We start from the raw sequence: 23,760 nt of genomic DNA, 5'->3' as shown, positions 1-23,760 counted from the left end.
TGTATAATTCAATATCATGACAAGTATTTATGTGGATAATAATGTAAAACCAATCCATTTTGAGTTGAATTCAAAATATGATCCAATCAATTTAAATTTAGATATGTTCTAACCTAATTTGATTGTAAAATGTCAATAATTCGAACTTAAATTTATCCAAAACTGACCTAAGACTTAAAATTACTTGAACAAATAACTAGAAATGACTCAAACCTGAAGTGATTAGAACCGTACATTATATGAACTCAAATGATTTAACAAAAAAAAAAAAAAGCCTCGAACCAAATAGCTCAAAAACGAGTCACACTAAAAATTGACACAAATCAAAATAATTCAACAATTTTAAAATTTGAATTGACTTGATCTAATTTATCTTGATTTAAAATCGATTATATATTGTAATTTGATTATTCTAGTGGGGCTTTGGTATTGTTAATTAAAGCTGTGACATTGGGTCTTTAAATATTCGGATTCAAATTTCACAACGAGCAATTACAATACTTGAGTCTTCAGTTTTATTATATTTTTATGTTATGTATCGGTTTTGTCGGATTTTTTATTTTTTTATATTTATATTAATTTAATTCTATTTAATGTAGATAATTGGGAATGATATTGCTTTTGAAACCAGAGAAGTGCAAAGGAAATAGAGTATTAGCATCCATTCATTGTACATGGACTCTTTTTGTTGTGTTTCCAATTTGCACTTGAAAGTAGAGACATCGTCCATTTCTCATCAAGTATATATCCAAGGACTCTTTTGTCTTTTATCATTTATATGTGTGGACTCTATGAATTTTTGCAAAAAAGCAAAAAAAAATGTTATCCAAATTTATGGACCAATTTTGGGATGGAATAAATATTTTATTACTCATATATATTTTTTAACATTTATTTCTATAATTTATTTATTTATTTTGATTATCATAAGGGAAGGAGACGATGGAGTTTGAATTCACGTCATTTGGGTGTTAAACGAAAGCTTTAATCGCTACTTTAAGTATAGTTGTTTGAATTGAATCGGTTGGATTGCGAATCGATTAGGGTGTTAGTTCAGAGAGAGGTAATAGACCAATTGATTGAGGGTTTGGTACGAATCTATTGGAATTGGTTGGACTGGTAAATTGGCTTGTTAGTTATTTTTTTGAAAGAATATTTTTTAAAGTTTATAAATACAAATATAATATAATACAATATAATTTTAAGTATATTATAATTGTAAATACATGTTTGAGATCATACTAACATAAAACACAAATGTACGAAGAACCAAAATATAACTCGACAAAACCCATTAATTACGTATGGTAAAACCGAAGACTTATATATATCAATTCGAATAATTATTTTAAACAAAATGAATACAAAATTCAGTAAATATCTAAATTCACATTATTGATTTTATGAATTTTTATATATTTAAATCAGACTTTTATATCTTATTTAAATATTTGATGGATATAAATTTCAAATATAAATATTCACAAAAATCAAAATACTCCAAAGCTAACAAAATTCTTAAATTCCTAAAAAAATCAATCCAAGTCCCTTAAATTGATAAAAGAATTTCTTTTAATAAAATTTTCAGTAACTTTATATTTTATTATTTAAACTTGATTTAATGATTTTTTCTAAGTCTCTAAAATTTTTACATGTTTAAAATTTGGTCCTTTATTTTATTCTTAAGATTTTTTTACCACCTTTGAAATCACTTTATTATAAATATTGTAATCATTTCAAAATAATTATATATAAAATTAATAAAATCCTACAAAAATAAAATTTAAACCTAAAATATTATAATTTTAAACATTTAAATTTATCATCTTAATTAAAGTTTAGTTAAAACATCTAATAAATTTTAAATTTTTTTCACGTGCCATAGTTTACTTTAAACACTGAATAATTTATTAATCAAAGATTCCGTTTGATTTAAAAAATCATTAATCAATGCTTTGACTTTTATAATGCATTATATTAATCATAATTATTTCGTATAAAATTTATAATTTTATAAAATAATTTGAGATTTTATCATATATTTTAAATTATATTTAAAAATAAATATAAATAATTAAGATAATTGATAATTTTCAACTACACCAAATAATTATCATTATATTAATTTTATATATTTTCAAAAAATCATTATATATAAAAATCGTAATTTGAAATTAAAAAAGGATCAAAATTGTTAAAATTATGGATAAATTTATCCCATGTTTTTGAGGATTAATATATATAAAAGACACGATATAAACACGCTAAGATCTTACCGTTTTGATCAAAGTTCCATCGATTTCTCCTCCAACGTTGACACCTCACCCAATAAAAATGCTTTACCTAATTGATTTTATTTTAGAGACAAATTCCAAGATTTTCTCTTTTTGTTTTAATTTTTAATTTTCTTTTTCTATATTCATAGATAAAAAAATTTGTCAATTCATAGAGTTTTGGTTACTTCATTTCTGTATTTCATTAAAGGTCAAAAGCTGGTTTTTTTTTTTTTTTTAACTCAAAATTTTTTTCCCATCACTTTCCCAGGAAAAATAAATCTTAAGCTGATTGGAATTTTTTAGCTTGATTTGAGATTCTCAAGTTTCATGGTTTTTCTATTTTCCCCCTTGAAAATTGAATTTGCAATTTATGGTTTTCTTTATGGTGTCAAAAACAATGGGTTGACTTTTTTCTTGGGATTTTATCAAATTGAAGGATTCCACTTTCCACCCAGAATAAAATAAAAATTTTAAATTTTGGGGGTTAGGGTTTGATCATTCATCTCCTTTTGCTTTCTGGGTAATTTGGTTTTTTTTTTTTTTGAAAAATCTCAATCTTTAAGGGGCTTTATAATTTATTATAAAAGACCCCTTTTTTTTCTTCTTGAAATCCAAGTTATTCAATAGATTCAAAGCTTTTGAGTAGAATTGTCAATGGATGCTGCCCCTAATGATGTGAAGGAGGTTAATGGACATAAAAGGAACTCTTTAAGTTCCATAGATTCCACAGAAACTGAAGATCACACTGATGGAGAAGAATACAGTGAGTCAAATTCTTTGTTGCTACCTAAAAAAGGTGGGATGTCAAGAAAATCTGAAAAGACAAGGAGAAAAGTCCAATGGAATGATAGAAATGGTGATAAACTTGTGGAGGTCATGGAATTTGAACCAAGGTAAAATTGGGTTTTTGTTTTTTTTGGAGTTTATCTTCTAACATGACACTACTTTTGTTTGATGTTTTGAGAACTTTGGTTCTTTTCGTTTGGTTTCTTTGTTTGCATATTCTGTTTGAATTTGATCAAGTGTAAAGAACATAATTACTTGATAGTATCTGCAAATCCCCTGTGCTTTTACTTGCTTACCATTTTGTCCTTAAAACATGTTATGCCGTCCTCCATTTTTGATGTGTACATATCAGTGTCTAACTAAATGATAATTCTTAGAATAGAACAAATGAGTGCAAAGTTGACAGCTTTATGTTGCATATAAACTTCACTCTTAAGGCAATGCAATGTTTATCCCTTTTTAATGTTCTGTAGATGTATGATTGTGTTCCTTTTAAGGGTTTGATTTGGGGATAATTTGCTGTTTTAATAATTGGTTTATATCAAATTCTCGTTTCTTGTTTTGAATTCCTACGAATGAATCCGAGGACTTGGCTGTCACTCATTGTAAAGTTTTAGGACAAGGTTTTCAACTATTTTAATTGTGCCAAATGCCTTCTATTACAGCATGCTTTTGCAGCTTTCTTCAAAAGTTCCGTTCGTATTAGCTATAGAGGTTATCTGAATCAATAACCTGGTGAATATCTGCCCGGGGGATTTCGTGTTTTTATGTTCTATTTATGTAGTTTGTGATCTATGCCTTTTAATGCGTTGGCATCCAATGGACTATCTTCTCTTGATGCTTTGATTTAGAACATCAAGAACTTTGCTTTGAGTATAATGGACTATCTTCTCTAATAACACGATTTAAATAGTTCTTGGTGTCTTAATTACGAGTTATTCGAGTGGAATTCTATTGCATGGTATATTTTTTGGTTTTTGTGATCGATATGGTGGCCTATTTTGGGATCTTTTGTATTAGTATTGTTTTATGCTGGAAGAATTGCTAATTGAGCATGAACGATCCTACACAATTTTTGCATATATTGCTCGGTAACTCTAGGTTTTATGCGTTCATGATGTATGTCAAACTACAAAAGAAAAGGATTACTAGTGTGAATTACAATTTGGCCTTGTAATATGATGATAATGTGTTTTTTTCGGTTGATTCACTGTTGTATCTCTCATTTCCTAATGTCCTATCCGTGCTTGCAGTGATGTGAGCGATTCTGAAGACGACGAGGATAAAGATTCCTGCATATGTATAATAATGTAGATATCGGGCATTTATTTTTCTGCTGGAAAAAAAATCGATGGGGCTTCATTTTCAACCTCGAGTTTGATATCTTGTTACCAGATAGCACTGGTTTCAACTCTTTTTTGGAAGGATAGAACAGAACATCCAGAAGCTGACCGAGGCGGTCTTCTTGTAATTTTGCATCAAATTGGAGGCCCCCCATGGGGGTTTATAACATGTTCCACCATTAACAGATGAGAATTTCACGGACCTTATCTCAGAAACAGAAGCAGATGAAGATGACCGTTTATCTTTGCACGATGTGTATTCATTAATCATTACGATTGTTTCTGTTTTTGTTTGCTTTTTCTTGTATGTTGATATATACGAGTCGAACAATGTTAGAAGAGATAGCATTCCTTGATACTGAAAGGAAACAGTCAAATGCTTTGCAGCTTATGTTCTTCTGAATGTTAGATCTCCATAAATAACATTGTTTGTTGCTATTTCCCCATCTGCTGATAAATTATGAGTTATAGATCAAGCTGTTGAGCTTTGTTATTATGGTAACTGTTTAGTCGAGTCATGTACGAATATGTTTCTTTAGAACTGCAAATGAATCTGAGTACCGGAAACTTCTGAACTGATACCATCAAGTTCTTGTTGCAGTGTGTGAACTATGCATATTCTGGTTGTCTTTGTTTAGAGCATAGAATTTTTGTCACAATGTGCTGCATGATAGATCGATGCATACCCCGGAATTCCATTACGATCCGATTTTGATATCGGTAACTGATGAAGAGCTTTAAAATATTCAATTGATAACTGTTCTGCATATATGCAAAGAGACCAACTGATATGCCAATGGAGCCAAAGGCTATCAAAATTGCCCTGGTCCAAGTAACATATATAGGCAAAGAAAGTATTATGCAGGTCCTTGAACAAAGGAGTCAGATTATATTTGGGTCTCTTTACTCAAAAAATGGACAAATTAGTCCATATACGAATAATATATATACACATATATATAAAGAAAGAGCTACTGATATACCAATGGTTATCAAAATCATCCTAATCCGAGTATTATAGTCTGTATGATTCAAGCTCACCACATTATTCAATCACCAAACCTCATCAAACAATCTAAAAATGAATGAAAGAATCATAAACTGACATTATTACTATAATAAACTAAGCCATAGCTTGGTCTGCATTCGTGATATTTTTGCTTCAACTTCTTTGAATGGAATGATTTCAAATATTTAATTCTCCCTTCTTCTTCTCCTTCTTCTTCAACACTGTTGATATGTTCATATGGAATAGGCTCAATGATTTCAACATTCAAGTTAAACCTCACTCAATAAAAAAAAAAGGAAATCCAGTTCTTTAATGCGTCAAAAACATCAGTATTTCGAACTATTAAGTAACTGACCTCAAACGAAAAAGGAATTTTCTGGGATGTCATGATTTAAAGGAATATCAAGTTTCTGCAAAAAAAAAAAAAAAACCCATTAATCAGCAAAAATTAAATGAAGCAGTGAAGTCATGGTTAAAAAAAAAAAAGGCTTACTGAATGTGCAGGAAGGGGATGTTTGAGTGATTTTCCGGGTCTATTTTGCTTATGATTTTCAAAACAAGCCATTACCAATACAATAATCTCTCTTATGATTAAGAAGAAGAAGAAGAAGAGGAGGAGGAAGAGTCCTATATGCAATACATATACGAAGGTGGATTATAATCCCTACTTAATTAGATAATTACAGAAAATAAAAAGAGACTTCTACTTATACAATATATCTAATCTATCTAAAATAATTAAAAGTGACTTAAAATAATAATAATTTCACATTTTATTGAGATAAAAGAGTACAAAAATATTAATCGAAGTGGAATTCTATACGAATTCCAACCATATTATCTCATCCATACCTCTACTATCATATAAAAATATTAAACCCATTAAATTGTTTGCTTCAAATATTGTTTTAATCTCAATTTTCTTTAATTCCATTACAATTATTTCTAATTTTTTAACATAAATAAATTTTTATATTTTAAATAAAATCCATGATGATAATTACGTTAATTGTACCATATATCCCCAAATCATGTCTTTCATTTTAAATTAGTTTTAAGTTTAAAAGATTCTAATTATATTCTCAAACTATAGTTATTAAATCAATTAAGTCCTTTCGTTATTAAAATCGTTAAATGACACATTAAATTTTATGTAGCTAAATTTAAATAAATAGAAATTTATCGTATAAGTTTTGAAAGTAAAAATAAAAATAAAGTTAAACTGAAAAGAAAATAGTGAATGGTAAAGTTCCGTAAAAAGTTTTGAAACCTCAAAACTAAGATTTTTAAAACATATATTTTACAATATTGATTTTTTTAAAAAATTCATTTTAAATCTTGTTACATAAGATTTGACTTATTGTTTAACAGTTAAATTAACGATTTAGCAATAAAAGGAGCTAATTGATATAACCTCGATAGTTTAGGGATGTAATTAGAATGATTTGAAGTTTAGGGATCAATTTAAAATGTGGTTAGTTTAAGGATGTTTGGTGCAATTAATTCATGAAAATTTATATAAAGTATTTGGGATAATATATTTGTTGGCCCTTGAGCTAGCAACTAGGTTCACTTCGGTACCTATGCTTTTTTTTTTGTCTACTTTAGCATTTGAACTTTACAACTAGATCCATTTTAATCCTTAAATTCGAAAAATATAAAAATCACCTGGAAATTTATAAATATTAAAGTGATGGTGTGACAAGTTGGTTGATAGTTTTCTATCATACTGTGCTCTTTCCTTTTGATAAAAAAAGTGATGGTGTAATACAATCTCATAGTGCCACATTCAGTATTTTAATAACCAAACAAGTGGTTGAACAAGTTAGACCACCAATTCTTGTTCAACCAGTTCGATTGGTTCGACAGCCATAGTAACAATAATTAAAAATTCGTAAAAATATTAAAAATAAAAAAATGGTTCAATCTGTTCAATAGTCCATTTTTGTCCTCATTTTCAAATTTTACCAATTTAAAGTAGTTTTCAAATCAATCAATTCAACCCTTTTATTTAGACCATTATATCGATTGGTTCTCAATTCGTCTGATCTAGTCCTGTTCCAATAACACTATTCACATCATCGAATCTTGACAGAATCCAAGTCTAGGGATCAAAATGAATCTAATTTCTATGTTCAAGGACCAAAATGAATAAAAAAGTACAAATACAAGTACCAAAGTGAAACTAATTGCCAAGTTTAGGGGTCAAAAATTATATTATTCTCCACAAAAGAATTTTATGTTAAAAGAAAACGAGAACCTTATTAAAACCCAGCCCAAATGAAACTGGACCAATCGGATCCAATAGTCCGATCTAAACAAAATCACAGCCGTTCATTCCCGAAATATTCCAAAATCTCCACCGTCCAACCGGCATACAACGCGATCCCTCACTCTTCCCTTCCCCTTTCTTTATTCTTTGGCTTTAGAGCAGCTGCAATTTTGTCTCTCAAAATCGGCCCCCCAAAATAATTATTTCTTCCTCATTCTCCAAGTCCCTTAAAAAACCCCCAAAACCCTAAAACCTAAAAGGAAGGTTAGAATCGGAAGCGTTTTTCGTTAGATTTGGAGGAATAGAAGAGAAGAGTAGAAGGGGGGAATGGATTCAGATCAGGGGAAGCTGTTTATTGGAGGGATATCATGGGAAACAAGTGAGGATAGGCTAAAGGAATACTTTGGTCAGTACGGCGACATCTTGCAGACTGTTGTTATGAGAGATAAGGTTACGGGGAGACCTCGTGGCTTTGGATTCGTTGTCTTCTCAGATCCGTCCGTTCTCGATACCGTTCTTCAAGAAAAGCACACCATTGATGGTAGAACGGTGAGGTTTTTAATTTTATTTTTACATTTATTATAATGATTTTCTAGGTTTATTGTTATCTCAGTGGGTTTTCCTTTTTAATACTAACTCTAGGGAGGGAAATAAATTTGGGGGGTTTATAAGTTATTTTTTATTGATTTACTGGTTGATGATTGTATGGTTCCATGTTTTTCCCCCCTCCCCTCCGATTTTGTTCTATTCATTGTTAATTTTGTATGTTTTATCTTATTGTCTTTTGCCTACGCATGAGAAGATACTTGGAGTTTCTTAGTGTCTGCTATATTATTTTCGTGCCAATTTTACAATTTAAGGTGTTTTTGTGCTTATGTGTGTGTGTGTGTGCGGGCGCGCGCTTAATTTCATCCGAGTTTGTGTATTTTATCTGTATTGTTATTGGCGTTGCCTGGCGCAAAGATAGTTCCCAATTATAAGATAACTGTTTCCCAGGTTGAGGCAAAGAGGGCGTTATCTAGAGAGGAGCAGCAAACGTCTGCTAGATCTGGTAATTTTAATCAGGGTAGAAATTCCGGAGGTGGTGGAAATATCAGGACCAAGAAGATTTTTGTTGGAGGATTGCCTCCGACCTTAACTGAAGACGGGTTTCGCCAATACTTTGAGGCATATGGTCATGTAACTGATGTAGTAATCATGTATGACCAGAATACTCAGCGGCCTCGGGGGTTTGGTTTTATCTCCTTCGACACTGAAGATGCAGTTGACAGGGTTTTGCACAAGAGTTTTCATGATTTGAATGGCAAGCAAGTTGAAGTGAAGCGGGCCCTTCCTAAAGATGCCAACCCCGGTGGGGCTAGCCGTACTATGAGTGGTGGTGCCAGTGGTTTTGGAGGTTACCAGGGTTATGGTTCTTCTGGTGGGAATTCAAGTTCTTATGATGGTCGAATGGACTCCAGTAGTTACATGCGCGCCCAGGGTACTGGAGCTGGCTTTCCAACTTATGGCTCATCAGGATATGCACCTGGTTACGGTTATGGTCCTGCTAATAATGGTGTTGGCTATGGTAGTTATGGAAATTATGGTGGTGCAGGTGCTGGTTATGGTGCTCCTGCAGGTGCAGCTTATGGGAACCCTAATGCTGGTTATGCAAGTGGGCCTCCTGGTGCCCCTAGAAGTTCATGGGGCACTCAAGCTCCATCTGGTTATGGTGCTATGGGTTATGGGAATGCTGCTCCTTGGGGTGCTGGTGCTGGTAGTGGTGGCCCAGGTTCTGCAGCTACTGGCCAGTCTCCCACTGGAGCTACTGGGTATGGGGGTCAAGGTTATGGATATGGTGGATATGGCGGTAATGATGGATCTTATGGGAATGCTGGCTATGGGGCTGCTGGAGGTCGTTCTGGTGGTACTCCAAATAGTAATGCTGTTGCAGGTGGGGAAGATCTACAAGGGAGTGGTGGTGGTTACATGGTAAGTGGGTATGGTGATGTAAATGGAAGTTCAGGGTATGGAAATGCAACATGGAGGTCTGATTCATCCCAAGGTTCTGGAAATTATGGGGGTGCTCAGGCAAATGGTCCTCATGGTGGACAAGGTGGTTATGGTGGTGGGTATGGCGGTGCACAGGGCCGACAAGCTCAGCAACAGTGATTCTATCACAAGAAAGACAACTTGATCTCAAACTCTTCTGCGCATGACCTTCTCTTTGCTCTTGTAATTGTGATGGTTTCTTACGCGAGCAGCAACAGGAGAGGTTCAAGTTGGATGATAAATCACCTTGGGACCGGTTGGATTGCTTGAAACCCTGTAGTTTGCAGTATCTGTTTTGCTAGTCATAATAAGTAGTTTTGAGGCGTAATAGGTGCCTTTCTTCAGTTGTGCTACTGAGTGTAGTTTTAATTTGGCTTGCTTTATATTTTTTTCTTGCTGCTCCAATACCTTCATATCTATGGTAGTGTTTAAGCTATATTAGTTTATATAACTTAAATTTGTATTATCTTGCTGTTTTGAGCATTTTATTGTTATATATATCATCTAGAAAAATTTGATGATAGATAATTATGCTTGATTTGATATGATCAGTAGGGTACGGAGATTTACCAAGGATTTTTTTTGATAGCAGTGGAGATATGGGCCACTTGGGTTGATCACTCGTAGTGATAGCGATAAACGTAGTGGTAGTTGACACTTGAGGATGGCATAATGATTTTCCCCCTGTATTTGCCCTTGTGTTGTACAGGCGGAGAGATGCTCGAGAGTTCAAAGGTGGAGTCAAGTGTCCACTCATGGCTGAACCCGAGCTTTTTGGTGGGGTTTGTTCAGTGTGGGGTTTGTTCGGCAGAGGACTTGCTCAGTTGAAAATTTGAATTAACATGAGATGAGAGGGGCCCTTCCCCACCCGGGTGCTGTCCCAACACTACAAATTCTTGGCTTTTGAAGTCAAAAGGTTTCCTCATCTTCATCCTGGTTTCTGTGGGGTTTTTATTCAAGATGGAGTTGGATTAGTGATGCAAACTGCTTGGGGTATGTTGATTCAAAAGCTGTTAGCTTTCTGGCAGATCAAGATTACATAATTATTGATTGTGCCTTTTGATTCTTTGGAGTAAATTTTATAGTATGATAATTGATTATTAGAGCTCTAGAAAAGTATGTCTTTAAAGTTCCCATTAGTTTTGGACTGAATTAATTGAGTTTTGCCAAACATTTAGTGCAGGGGCCTTTCTTTCCATTTACAAACAGTAGGTTAAATTCTGTTGGTAACCTTGTATTATTCATAATTGTTCATTGTTCCCCACTAATGTACATTTTAGGTAATAAACTAATAATACAGTGGAAATGGGAGAGGAGGCTTTTAGTAGTTTTTGACTTTTGAGTGTCAACCTAGGCAATTGAATTGAGTTTTGGTCGGCGGAAGGATTTGGATACATACGGTTGATGATGAAACGCATTCATTTTTCAGGATTGTAGTGCTGAAAGCATTTAGTATCAAGGATTTTAGGTGTTCTGCTTCTAGACAACGGGACTAAGGGCTCAAACGTTGCTAATCACTAGAAATGACTTGGTGACAGAATGGCTGCATGTATAGATAGAAAATAGAAGCTCGGTCACTCCATTATCAATCGAGTTAGGCTAGTTAGGCAATGAAAACTTCAGATATATCGTATATGCTGTTGACTCGAACTCTGTTTTTGAGTAATACACTTCTGCATCAAATAGTTGTCTGCCTGCATGTTTAGTGCATGTGCTAATGCCCTTAAACAGTAAGACTTGTATAGTACTCTTGTTCTGGGTTCTATTTTCTTCTCTTCCTTTCAATGTTTTACTTGTATAGTACTCTCCGTTTTAAAGGAATTCTGGGTTTTGGTGGCGCATATCCACATGGGAATGAAGTTCCATTTTAATGAGATAAAATGATCCAGGTTTTATAATTATTTTAATATATGGCATTTAATAAATAAAATTTGAACAGAGAATTAAAATAAATGTCCATGTAAAAATATAATCCTGCTGGCAAGTTCCTACGAGGCATGCCAGAATTACATTCATCAATGTATAGATATGCACTCAAATACCATATTTGAAAGAAACCAAGCGTGTAGCATCAGTTTTCAACAAGCTCAAATCATGGCTATGGTACGATTGAAATAAGGAGAAAATAAATAATTAAGAAGCTGAGGGGAAGTCTTTGTATGGGTTGCCAAGTGCAACTACATTTCCAGGCCGAGAAAATACAACCTACATTTGAAAAACATTAGCTCACTTAATGGATAATTAGATGGCATAAGCACGGTCTATATTTCCAAGAAATGCATGGTTCTCAAATAGTTCATAAGATATTCAAATAGGTCTAGGAAGAAAAAACATGTATTTATGTTATCTGGACTCAGGGCGAGTGTTCGATTTAAGTATTTTCAAACAATCTTTTTATAAAAACTATTCTAATATTTTTGTCGGATAATACCTCACAATTTCAATAAAAAAGTGTTGGTTAATATTATTCTAGAAAGAAAAAAATGAAAATGGGGACAATATAGATGTGTCTTGAGACTCACCTGGTAATTACCAAGAGTATTGGACTTGAAACCAGCAGCACAATAATCAAAATAGTATTCCCATGTCCGGATGAACTTGTCATTGAATCCCAAGGCATGGATTTTGCTATGTAACCACAACACAATCAAATTTCCAAATTTCATTGAAAAGGTTATTAAATTATTAGATAAAGTCTTATTTATCTACATTATTTGGATTGAACTTGTGTGCGAGTGTTTGACACGTACTTTAACACAAGTGTGTTCAATTTTCTTTTTCAAGATTTTCATGCAAGTTGGAATGGCATACAAATGTATTGGGAATGGCATACCTCTGTTTCTCCAAAAAATTCTTTCTCCAATATCTAAGCGTTTGGTAGTAATGAAGTCCGATGTTTTCCACATGCTCCACACTACAATTACACAACTTCCTTCACTTTTCTCCATGACCAAATATGTGTATAACAGAAACCAAAACAAAATGCATGGTTATGTACATAAAAGTTTACAAGGGGGGAAATTGCATTATACCAGAGTTTGGACGCAGCATTCATGGCTGTTGTTATCCTAGCCAGAGAAGGTAAGCATCCACCAGGGAAGATGTATTCCTTGATGAAATCCGAGCTTCGCCTGTATTCATTGTACCGTTCCTCTGGTATTGATATGAACTGCAGTAACATGAACCACCCCAAATAGTAGTCAAAACAAATGTACTGGTAATCTATGTTACTTGATGTCGGGTATAGTGTCAGATGCAATTATGTGTCAGATTTTTTCTAAGTTTTTTTAATGTCCTCGGCGCATCATATATCCGTATCATGAATGTTGAATACAGACACTTCCAAAAAAATGAAGAGTCCGAGCAACATAGCTAGTAATTTTCATGATCTTGGCTAAATACTGGAAATGTTCTCAAACTGCAGTTACCTGTAAAACAAGAAGTCCATCATCTGCTAACACTGATTCACAGCAACCGAAGAAGTCCTCCATGTATTCATGGCCAACAGCTTCTATCATCTCACTGGAAATGGCCATATAGTATTATGATCTTTGTTTTGGTATGTAATGGGGGTGAAATTGGTGGCTTAAAGAACTTACCACGATATAATTCTGTCATACTTGTAGGTGCTAGGTAGTTGTCGATAGTCACAGAGTTGAAATCTTATATTTTCCTGACAATAAAGTTAAAATACAGAGATAGCAATGGCTATGAACCCCTGAAAGTCAATCAGATGCAATGGCCAGAGCCATTGACAAACACGAACTGGTGCTAAAGCTGATACTTACAAAATTACTACTAAAGTCTATTTGCTAAATTAAAAACATATCATGACTTCAATTTGGCCGATAATTAGCAGCTTATATTTTTTGTCAATATGTTGCAGATTATCATATTGGTACCTGAAGTCCAGCTTCCTTCACTCTTTTTTCTGCAAGTTTGAGTTGCTCTTCGGATAAAGTAATGCCGGTATATTTGCATCCAGTTCGTTTGACAACCTCAATAGCTAAGCTTCCCCAACCACATCCAATCTCAAGAATTTCATGCTTGCTATCAATTCTTGCCTGGAAAATTGAGATTGAAAATTCGATAAAAGATTATAGCATGAACAGAAAATATTATTACTGTAAGGACTTACTTTTTCAATCAAAAGAGAGATCTTTCTGTGTTGTGCATCTTTCAAATCCTCATCTTCTGTCTGTAAAACAAACAAAAATCAAATTACCAACAATCTTATTTAATAGTATCATCACATAAGTGCCAAGTTTTGACAGTGAGTCTAACCTTAAATACTGCACAAGAGTATGTCATTGTCTCATCCAAGAAGAGTGCAAAAAGGTCATTACTCTAAGAATACAAAGAATGATTATAAGCATTATGTATGTCTTAAAATCTTAATAAGCTGCAAATAATCATATATACACACACACATCGAGCATAAGATACTTCAGCATACTTGGATAAACAACAAAGAATTTACAGGTCAAGGCCTCGTACCAGGTCGTAATGGCGAGAAATGTTCCTACGTGCTTGTGTAAGAGTATTTTGTCTTAAGACATGCTTGAAGAAATACTTTGCTGATGTTAAACCAGCTGTAAACAACAATGGTGTCCACCAACCCCTAAACATAAAGGGTTAGATATACTATCTCAACTGGGATTTAGGTGAAGAATATGCTTATCATCTTGGGTTTATAATTAAGAGTACACCTTTTCTTACTAAGTTTTGAGTTGGAAGAAATCAAATCTCTGTTGGCAATAAGAATCTGCAGGTAACAAGGCAAATCTGATGAACGCAGATACCGGTAGTTATAACATGTTGTTACGATTGTGTCATTTTCTTACCATTACAAGGTTCAGCAGACCATCTTTTTTATCAACAAAAGAAAAATCCCCATTGATATATGAATCCGCAAGGCCTAAATCTGCCTCTGTCATAACCTGAAAAAGCAATTCTTAGTGCTCATTAGTTGCTGCAATATCATGCATAAAGAAAATCATATCCATAAGTTCGATACATTGTACATAGTTTGACATAATAATGTATAATCATCTACATTATTGAGATTCAAGGTGAGTGTTGGATACAATATATTTTCTCCTATTTTTGGAGAATCATGCTCTTACACATATGGAAATATGTATCTGACATGAGTGTAGGACAAAGTAAAAAGTCAGAACATAAGATAATCATATGGTATCTTCATTGAACGATTGATTTCAAATGCATTTACCTTCCAATAAAAATGTGGACTGTGAACTTTAATTACAGTTTTTAGAGAACACTTATTGCTAGTTCCTTCAAAGGTAAACATAGTGCCACCTTCTTCCAATAAACTGTTAATGGAAAAAGTAAAAGTTATTAATTATTAAAATTAGAAAAATATGATGCTCATGGTTGAATCAAGGGCATAAATAGCATTTCAGAAGTCCAAGAATCCTTTATCCAAAACAGAAGTCTAAACATAGATAGCTGGTTCATATCGAATGAAGAGGTTTGAACGAGTTGGCCTGTTCAAACCATGCACATTGTCATGAAAATGACATGATAAATGCTTCAAAAATAGGGTTTGCTACTTGGTCTTGAGGTGAGTGTTGGATACTTAGTCTAAATCAGGATGGTCCGGCTTTAGGTGAAACAATTGACAGTATTAGTAGCTAATAGTTGCCTATGGTTCTTAAGTGAAGAACAAAAATGATTTGGACAATAGATGAAGCATACTGATCTTAAACCTAAAGTTGAAACCCTGCATTGGCAATCAAAGCACATAATGATCTTATAATTTGACAAGTGTGCACACATTAGGACAGACAACAACCAGCAGCAAAGTAGGACATTGGAGGAACTCACATCACACAGCCGGTTGATATAAAATGACTGAGGAATCTAGTAACAAAAAGACGTGCCCCTGTTTCCATCAGAGAGGGCACCATATGCTTTGGATTGCTCAGAATATTACAACTTTTTCCCAGCAGACCGTTTGCAGCAATCATCCCAGCCTGGAAAGAAGTGAACCTCACTTGTGAACTGCCATATAATAAATACATCCTTTTGAAAAAAAGAGTAAAAACCTTGGTGAAGTATATATATTAGGGAGACATCCTTTAGTCATATGGGAGATCAATATGCACTAGTTTGAGAACATGGTAAGGTAAGAAATAATTTATGATTAAAAGAAATCACTACCTTTAATCCATCTTCATGGAAGCCATAGCCTGAAAAGAAAGTTGAGTTACTATGATGAATTATTTGAAAGTGAAGTTTCCTAGTTTTGAGCCAAATTATCGCAAGTATTTTTAGTTTTCAGATGTCAGACATCAGCAAATTAAAACACTACTAACTGGCTAACAAGGAAAATTTAGGCACAATGTGAGCCTTAGAGGAAGATATATATATCCATGTTCATATTTACTGTAGGTCAGATGTATACTCTGCATAAATAACTTATGGAAAGGAATTTTGAAAAATAAAATGTGACCAACAAAACAAAGACAGTCTGCAGAGGGTCTTTTATAACAGAATCTGCTCACCCAGGTATGCTCCACAAAACCAAATTCCTCTCTTCCCTTGAATCCGATCAAGCTCAAGAGAAGCTTTTGTTGCAGCAACAGATGGTACTGGATGGCCTGTTCTCCACTTAAGCAAGGTGTGTTTTGGTGTATAATCTGGATTGAGAGTGACCAAAAAGGGTAGGCTTGTTTCTCCTAGATTCTGCAAATTCATACATTGCAGTCTAATAACATTAGTGATAAGATCAATTTTCTCATAGTAATTTTGGGTTACCTTACCTTTTTAGAAAAATATAATTTCTGATTGTCATCTTCCAAGTTAATAGTGTTATAACTTTAGAAACCAATTTCAAGAGGCATTCCCACTCCATATCTTAACATCACCAGTAGTTGGTGGAAGCTCTAAAACAGTCCTCATGATCATATACTGTCCTAGTATAATATAAGCAATCACATTTTGAACTATGAGTACCAAAAGGACTAATCAACATAACATATTCCTTTTCACAAGTAGGTTTTGGACTCAAGAGTGTGTATTTAAGCAAAGAGAACATAATAGCTACCTGAAGCACATTAAGCCAGTATGTCAAAGATACATTCTTGTCTGTACTTCCAAGAAAATTCCATGCACTCCATGCTGCTGGGTTTTTGGGCATTAAATTTTTGTCACGATGAAGATAAATATCACTGCCAGATAAAGAGAATCACAAATGAATGTGCAAAACTGAATGATCAAAATCCTTTTTTTATGGTTCTCGAAGCCTTCAATGGAAGTAAAGATCTCTTCATGGTATTTGAGATAAATGGAAATATCTCAGGGATTGCATAAAATATCAGTTTCAGTTATATAATGTATTCAATAATGGTACCTATAGACATATTGGAAAGCACCAAGCACTGTTGATTCATCATATGTTGCTTGATTCCCTAACAATCTCAAAGCATCTGGTGCATGAACAGCCATTATGCAACCTTGATATAACTCGTGAGAGTCATCTCCACATAATACAGTGCAACCTGTAATAAACCTTTAGAATTACCAGTGGAACCACAAAATGCTTCTGACATGAGAAAAAGTCTAAATATAAATGCCATATCTGTCATATTTCTTCAGTTTTAAGAAATAGTTTTATTCAGATAATGCAAAACAGAAGCCAAGTTACTCTTAATCATCATAAAAGGCTTCGTTTAAACATGTTATGGATCATCTTAGAGAATGAGAATGTAAGAATGAAGCAAGTAGAAGCTTCTGAGAAAACAAGTTGAAAGTGGAAACCATGCTGCGATGATCATTTCACAAGCACATTAGTTATAAAATGTTGAGAACTTTTGAATCCAGCTTTGTTGTATAAAAATCTTAATCATGTCGGAGCAAAATACTCGAACGAAACTTTGAATTTAGATACTAACCTTCAGCATCACTCAAAACAGAATGCACCTCGCAACCAGTTCTTATTTGACAACCTCTACTCTCCAGCTCTTCTCTAACCTGATTACATTTTGTCAATAACCCAACAGCAAAAATAAAATGCCTGGAGCTTACATCTATTTGCATGTAACAATGAATTTGGATACAAAACGGTGCAACCTAAGAAGAGGAAATTATAATGAGAACTGGTACCTTATTGACGTAACGATGTGAACGCCATCGAACGGTCATCCACTGTGGTCGTCCAAAGATCTATAAAGACAAGCAAAGTAATATTATCAAATCAAAACTAACATAGAAAGCTCATACTGGCCATGACCTAAGTTAGCCAGACTTTCATTTTCCATACAAATTCATGTCTAAAACTCACCCGAGTCCGAGTAACATAGTCCACGAGTGATTCTTACCAAATACTTTATATAATACTTTCATTTGTAAGAGAATGTACCTGAAGTAGATGATGATTGCGGCAAAATGAAAGAATAGAGAAAGCTGAAAAATCCATAACTCTTTCTGTAGGGCATGACCATATTGAACCACATACAGGCACCTAAAAAACTACAACATTGTCATTGCTATTGGCTACTAATGAGACATTTCGTCAAACATGTCGACTTTGATACGAGAAAAAGCATATCAGAAAATGTAGAGAGGTCTATGATATATCTCACCAGATAAGCCTTCTGAAATAATTCAGAGTAACCCTTTGATTTTATGAACTGTCCCAATGTTTCATTACGGTCAATATCCGGGTTGTTTTCGAGCAATTCAAGATAACTGCAAAATCAGAAATGAAAGACGACATATTTTCATATCCAACACTTACAATTCATCTTGGAGTATCATAAAGACTTTTTATCATTGCTCACCTAATAACATCATTCTTGAATTTGAGAATTTCTCTAAGCATTTGCCAAAAGTAAGGATTGAAGAGGTTGGATTTTTGGGCAAACAAGGCTGAAAGGCCATTACGGCTGCCCCATTCACAGCCTTTGCCTTCATTAAGGCTCACTGAGAGTGACATATCAGATGGTTCCATATCAATCCCAAGGCTCTCAAACAACTCCATCATATTTGGATATGTAACCTGCCATAAAGTAATGTCATCACATTAAAGCGCGCACACACATTTCAGAGATATCCCCACTAATAAATTTATCAAACATTATGTTTATCAATGAAGAAACTTTCAATTACAATTCCTGCATGAAAGTTTCAACATCTACTCCTTGAAATAGTAGCACTAATGTTCAACTTGTATTTTCTTTTGGGTAAACTATACTCATTGTCACTAAATTATTAGTACATTTTGATTACACAATTTCAAAAATTATAAAATGTTCCTCGTGAAAATACTGGATTCATTATTTACTCTTTTTTTCATGAATATTTGAAATAAAATTTACTGAAAATAATTATGTATTGAAAAGTTAAATTTTAGATTTTAATACAGAACTTTATAAGTATTAAATTTATATTATAATATCGTTTAGTATATGAATACAAATTAAGTATGGAATATAATTATATTATTTTATAAAATAATCATAAATATAAAAAAATTATTTTTGAAATTTTCTTGATAATTATATATATTTTATTAAATTGATATCACAAATCAACTTAACACCAATTGGATACAACCTAAAATGACAATAATAAGATTTAAGCTTTAAACCTTAAAGTAGAAAAACCTCAACCATTCCTTTTAAGACGATATTATTGTTTTTCCTAATATTTTAAATACTAAATTATAAACAAATCTATTTTTTTTTAAATATGTCACCAAAAAAAATGAGTGTGTCCTAATCCATCGTCTATAAATATTTATATTTAAATATTTATTTAGGCTAGAGTCACATCAACTTAATTTTAATTTATTAAAAAAACATTCCCTAGACCACAATAAGAGGTCCTTCAAATGTGCTTTTTTTTCATTGCAATTACTCAATATTGTCTGTTTTAGGGGTTTTTTACTAAAATATTATAACAAAAATAAAAATTAACAAAAATATTATAACTTTTTGTTATTATTTACGAAAATATATCAAAAAAAAAAATACCTGTAAAAGCTTGCAAAAAGCTGACACCAGCCTGATCAGACCAATCACATTGGCGGCACCAAAGGTGCCAAAGATATTGGTGGCACCAATGGTGCCAAATGACTAAAATTGGGCTAATTGTCTTTTAAGCCCTCTTTATTTATTATTTTCTTTTTATTCCCCTTCAACACATTTTTTATTTAATAACTCTATTTTAATTTAATAAAATATTCTCATTTAATAACTCTATTTTAATTTAATAAACTATTAAGTAATACTTAGTTTTTTTAAATTAAAATAGAGTTATTAAATGAGAGAATTCTAATTAAGTGGCCATTTGCAGTTTTAAGGACTTCACATACAAATTTACCATTTTGAATTTTGAAAGTGAATTGCTGCTGCTGGCTCACTAAAATTGAAATTGGGCTAATTGCCTTCTAAGCCCTCCTTATTTATTAATTTCTTTTTATTCCCCTTCAACTCATTTTTTTATTTAATAACTCTATTTTAATTTAATAAACTATTCTCATTTAAATTAAAATAGAGTTATTAAATGAGAATAGTTTATTAAATTAAAATAGAGTTATTACTTAATTAGAATTCTAAAGAGGGCTTAGAAGGCAATTATTCACATTTCAATTTTAGTGCATGCAAAGACAATTCACTTTCAAAATTCAAAATGGTAAATTTGCATGTCAAGTTTTAATAACTCTATTTTAATTTAAAAAATGAAGTATTACTTAATAGTTTATTAAATTAAAATAGAGTTATTAAATAAAAAAATGAGTTGAAGGGGAATAAAAAGAAAATAATAAATAAGGAGGGCTTAGAAGGCAATTAGCCCAATTTTAGTCATTTGGCACCACCAATCTCTTTGGCACCTTTGGTGCCGCCAATGTGATTGGCCTGATCAGGCTGGTGTCAGCTTTTTGCAGACTTTTTTTTTGGTATATTTTAGTAAATAATCAAAAAAAAAATAATATTTTGGTAAATAAAAAAAAAGTTATAACATTTTGGTAATTTTTTATTTTTATTATAATATTTTAGTAAATATCCCCTATTTTAGTCATCAGTTAACTAACACAAAAATAAAAACACCAAAATATTAAAGATAATAAGGTGACCAAAAAAGAAATAATTACATTTCAACAAGTGGTGAAGACACATGCAGTCCCACAAAAAAAACTTATATTTTTAAAATATATAATTGGTGTATTCATCCTCTCATAAAAAATTCATTTTGCAAAAAAATTGAAAAGGTTGTATTAAAATCTTTGAAAAATAATTATTTTATAACATAAATTGTTTCATTTAAAATAAATGAATTTTTGCTTATTTTCTTTCAACACCTGTTATTTTGTTGTCAAAACTTTTTATTTTTCCACACTCCTAATATAAGTGTTTGATCTTTCAATACTTTCTCTTTAATTTGGTAATAAATTTTTTATTTATTTTAAATTTGATCAATTAATCTTTTAAAAATTAAGATTGTAATCCCTAAACCCTAAAAGTACTAAATTTAATTACTATTTTTCTGTCTACTTCTCATAAAAAAAGGGTTAATTTGAGACAATAATTAATCTATAAATTTATTAACAAACTACCAAATAAAAAGACAAAGAAAAAGGCAGGAACCACCCCTTGTCCATGGCCTTGGATCAGTTTACATTTTCTAATTATTTTTAATATATTTATTATTAATTAATGTATTAGAAAAGGAAATAATTAAACTATTCTAATGCTGTGGAAAATTGTTTAGGTTCAAGGAAAGAAAATATAGAGGGTTTTGAAAACACGTGAAAACTAGGGTTTTACGTGTCTGATTTTCAAGCACACAAGAACTACCATTATTTTCCAGCTCATTAAAAATAATTATAATATGAAAATGGTATAAATATATAAAAGAAGAGAGAAAATTATTTTTAAAAAATTCCATTTTATTCAAAAATTATTTTTTTATTTTGATTTTTGTAGATTTGTAGTCTTCCAAATTCCTATAATTCCAGTTTTATCTCCTCTCCAGCAATACCAAGTAAAAGCTTTAGCGACGAAAACGACTAAAAGCGTCGGTAAAGAAAATGAAAAAGAGATGGTAAAAAACTTACGCGATTAAAAACCATGAAACCAAGGTCTAAATCAACACCATCGAAGTGAACGGTCTTGGAATGGCCTCCCAAATACTCTTCTTTCTCGTAAAGCACTACATTTGCACCGGCTTTGGCTAAAGTATAGGCTGATACCACCCCACTTATCCCTCCTCCTACCACTGCTATTTTCATCCTTTATTTCACTACACCCAAAAAAAAAACAAAACCCTGAATTTATGAACTCTTTTGAAGGTGAGAGTTTCAGATAATGCTGTCATTTTCAGACCTTTTGGTCATAAAAGAAACTAGCCCTTTTTCTAAAAAAAAAAAAAGAAGCCATGCGACATGAAGCAGCTATTTTTCAGAAAATGTTGGGAGTGAATTTTGAACTGAAACTGAATAAGAAATGGAGATAATGCAAAAAAGAAATACTGACCTGAAAATGGTTCGAAAGAAGAGGAAGAGAGAAGAAAATAGTGAATGGAGATAGGGAGGCCACTGTTTTATCCTCTGATTCTAAAAGGCTCTCAATTATAGCAGAGCAGATAAGTCATATTTATATATACATTAAAAAAAAAAAAAAAACAAGGCTATCTAGAAATGCGGTGTGCTTTGGTACTTAGCTCCTTTATTGTTTCTCTATTATTCAATTTGGTACCCCTCCTCCAGTCTCTATCATTCCTTCAGTATTTAATACTCTAACAAGAATTAGAGTTGGATTTAATATTTTAAAGAAAAACGGCTGGACTTTATTTATTACCAAACAGCCGCATTAAAAAACAAAATGAAATGGAAACAACGTTTAGATTTACAAGACACAAAAATTCTGCCCCAATTAACTAATTAATGGCGCACTATTCGTTTAGATCCAAAGCTTTGTTTGAAATTTAAGAAAATTTAGATAAAAAAATTTAGCCACTTTAAAATATGAGTCAGACTTAAGCTTAAACATTTAAGACCCGAGCCTAACCCGGTCTGATTCGTTTTTAAGTTTATAATACTTTATATTTTGTTATTTAAAATACATTAAAAAATTAAACATATACTAAATATATAATATTACTTTAATGTAAACATTAAAAAAAAAGCTAAAATAATTATATAAAAATTTTCAATAAATAAAAAATGTATAAAATTTTTAAATATTAAAATAATATAATATAAATATTTTTAAAATTTTAAAAAATAATACGTACAAACCTAAAATGGGCTTGAATTAGTTTTTTTACAAATATGGATGGGTTTGAGCAAAACTTTAATCCTATATATATTTCGAGCTGGGCCAAGCTTGAGTAAACATAAAGTATATTAATATCATACTTAGGCCCGACTCGAACCTGACCTATGAACACTTCTAACTGAACCCATTCTTCTCTCAACACAATTGAAGCCAACAAATTCTAGTTTAGTCAAAACTCTTAAAATCTCTTAAAGATGCTATGCGTAAGTTATAGATTTAGTAATTGTACTCGTGGCTCAAGTTGGGTTTGAATTAGTATCATGCATGATATCAATATTATACATAGTTGGTCAAGCTTAATTTGGCTCGAGACACTATACTTTTGTCCAAACATACCCATAGTTGTAAATAATTAACTCAAGCTCATTTAGGCTCCAACATATTTTTTAAGACGTAATTATTTTTATTATTGATTATTATTTTTTTACAAACATTATATATTTATTCTTTGGGTAAACTAGACCTAAAGTCACTTAACTGTTAGTAAGCTTATGTTTTGATCACTCAACTTAAAAAAAGTTAAAATATGGTTATTGAATTATTCAAAAGTTTTTATTTAAATTATTAGGTTATTAAGTTTTGTTTAGTTCAACTAGCGAGCTTCAAGTGACGATTTAACGATCAATATGATGGATTAATACACATTGATGAGTAGAAGAATATATTTTTGATCCAAGTTGATCTGACGACTAGTATTAGAGATCGGAGAAGAAAGCTGTTTGGAATTGGGTTTGCA

The 23,760-nt window shown here is 32.1% G+C and overlaps 3 protein-coding genes and 1 long non-coding RNA gene across 8 annotated transcripts; 2 read left to right on the top strand and 2 right to left on the bottom strand.

Annotated features, from left to right (window-relative positions):
- The first annotated feature begins 2,466 nt into the window (after nt 1-2,466).
- On the top strand, nt 2,467-4,843 carry LOC105796765 (uncharacterized). The gene is made up of 2 exons (XM_012626565.2): nt 2,467-3,169; nt 4,316-4,843. Exons 1-2 carry the CDS (start codon nt 2,931-2,933, stop codon nt 4,374-4,376), a joined length of 300 nt encoding a protein of 99 aa, XP_012482019.1. The 5' UTR covers nt 2,467-2,930; the 3' UTR covers nt 4,377-4,843.
- Nucleotides 4,844-4,949: 106 nt separating this feature from the next.
- On the bottom strand, nt 4,950-6,031 carry LOC128039735 (uncharacterized). The gene is made up of 3 exons (XR_008194216.1): nt 5,908-6,031; nt 5,770-5,824; nt 4,950-5,635 (listed from the first exon to the last, which is right to left on the bottom strand). It is a non-coding gene; the product is annotated as an uncharacterized LOC128039735 (long non-coding RNA).
- Nucleotides 6,032-7,826: 1,795 nt separating this feature from the next.
- LOC105796763 (heterogeneous nuclear ribonucleoprotein 1) lies at nt 7,827-11,400 on the top strand. Of its 3 annotated transcripts, XR_001134523.2 has the most exons (4): nt 7,827-8,235; nt 8,683-9,973; nt 10,427-10,710; nt 11,147-11,400. XR_001134523.2 is itself a non-coding variant. In XM_012626564.2 (2 exons), exons 1-2 carry the CDS (start codon nt 8,014-8,016, stop codon nt 9,835-9,837), a joined length of 1,377 nt encoding a protein of 458 aa, XP_012482018.1. In that variant the 5' UTR covers nt 7,827-8,013; the 3' UTR covers nt 9,838-10,183. The 3 variants fall into 3 exon arrangements, 1 of the variants encoding a protein (XP_012482018.1); XR_001134522.2 differs by lacking the exon at nt 11,147-11,400 and having other exon boundaries at nt 10,427-11,052; XM_012626564.2 differs by lacking the exons at nt 10,427-10,710; nt 11,147-11,400 and having other exon boundaries at nt 8,683-10,183.
- A 260-nt stretch (nt 11,401-11,660) lies between these two features.
- On the bottom strand, nt 11,661-22,367 carry LOC105796762 (uncharacterized). Of its 3 annotated transcripts, XM_012626561.2 has the most exons (25): nt 22,221-22,367; nt 21,803-21,987; nt 18,525-18,742; nt 18,327-18,432; nt 18,104-18,205; nt 17,848-17,907; nt 17,637-17,715; nt 17,096-17,243; nt 16,790-16,913; nt 16,248-16,428; nt 15,904-15,932; nt 15,568-15,716; nt 14,951-15,053; nt 14,562-14,657; nt 14,427-14,482; nt 14,215-14,338; nt 14,002-14,064; nt 13,856-13,915; nt 13,620-13,781; nt 13,317-13,390; nt 13,146-13,239; nt 12,750-12,886; nt 12,551-12,631; nt 12,240-12,345; nt 11,661-11,922 (listed from the first exon to the last, which is right to left on the bottom strand). In XM_012626561.2, exons 2-25 carry the CDS (start codon nt 21,974-21,976, stop codon nt 11,851-11,853), a joined length of 2,598 nt encoding a protein of 865 aa, XP_012482015.1. In that variant the 5' UTR covers nt 21,977-21,987; nt 22,221-22,367; the 3' UTR covers nt 11,661-11,850. The 3 variants fall into 3 exon arrangements, with proteins under 3 accessions (XP_012482015.1, XP_012482017.1, XP_052483993.1); XM_012626563.2 differs by lacking the exons at nt 18,525-18,742; nt 21,803-21,987; nt 22,221-22,367 and having other exon boundaries at nt 18,104-18,213; XM_052628033.1 differs by lacking the exons at nt 17,096-17,243; nt 17,637-17,715; nt 17,848-17,907; ... (3 more) ...; nt 21,803-21,987; nt 22,221-22,367 and having other exon boundaries at nt 16,248-16,450; nt 16,790-16,912.
- Between the last annotated feature and the right edge of the window lie 1,393 nt (nt 22,368-23,760).

The sequence above is a fragment of the Gossypium raimondii genome, chromosome 3 (assembly GCF_025698545.1).
Source record: "Gossypium raimondii isolate GPD5lz chromosome 3, ASM2569854v1, whole genome shotgun sequence".
Classification (NCBI taxonomy): Eukaryota; Viridiplantae; Streptophyta; class Magnoliopsida; order Malvales; family Malvaceae; genus Gossypium; species Gossypium raimondii.
The sequence above is the reverse complement of the archived record's forward strand: the minus strand, read 5'-3'. Positions and strand labels throughout refer to the sequence as shown.

Bases quoted from the DNA above. Each gene is read 5' to 3' on its own strand.
- LOC105796765 (XM_012626565.2), top strand. From the start codon at position 2,931: ATGGATGCTGCCCCTAATGATGTGAAGGAGGTTAATGGACATAAAAGG. The intron at 3,170-4,315 runs GTAAAATTGGGT...CCGTGCTTGCAG, and splicing joins GTCATGGAATTTGAACCAAG to TGATGTGAGCGATTCTGAAG.
- LOC105796763 (XM_012626564.2), top strand. From the start codon at position 8,014: ATGGATTCAGATCAGGGGAAGCTGTTTATTGGAGGGATATCATGGGAA. The intron at 8,236-8,682 runs GTGAGGTTTTTA...ACTGTTTCCCAG, and splicing joins ACACCATTGATGGTAGAACG to GTTGAGGCAAAGAGGGCGTT.
- LOC105796762 (XM_012626561.2), bottom strand. From the start codon at position 21,976: ATGAAAATAGCAGTGGTAGGAGGAGGGATAAGTGGGGTGGTATCAGCC. The intron at 15,054-15,567 runs GTGAGTTCCTCC...TTCCATTAACAG, and splicing joins ATATCAACCGGCTGTGTGAT to TTTATTGGAAGAAGGTGGCA. The intron at 14,483-14,561 runs GTAAGAAAATGA...TGTTACCTGCAG, and splicing joins GTCTGCTGAACCTTGTAATG to ATTCTTATTGCCAACAGAGA.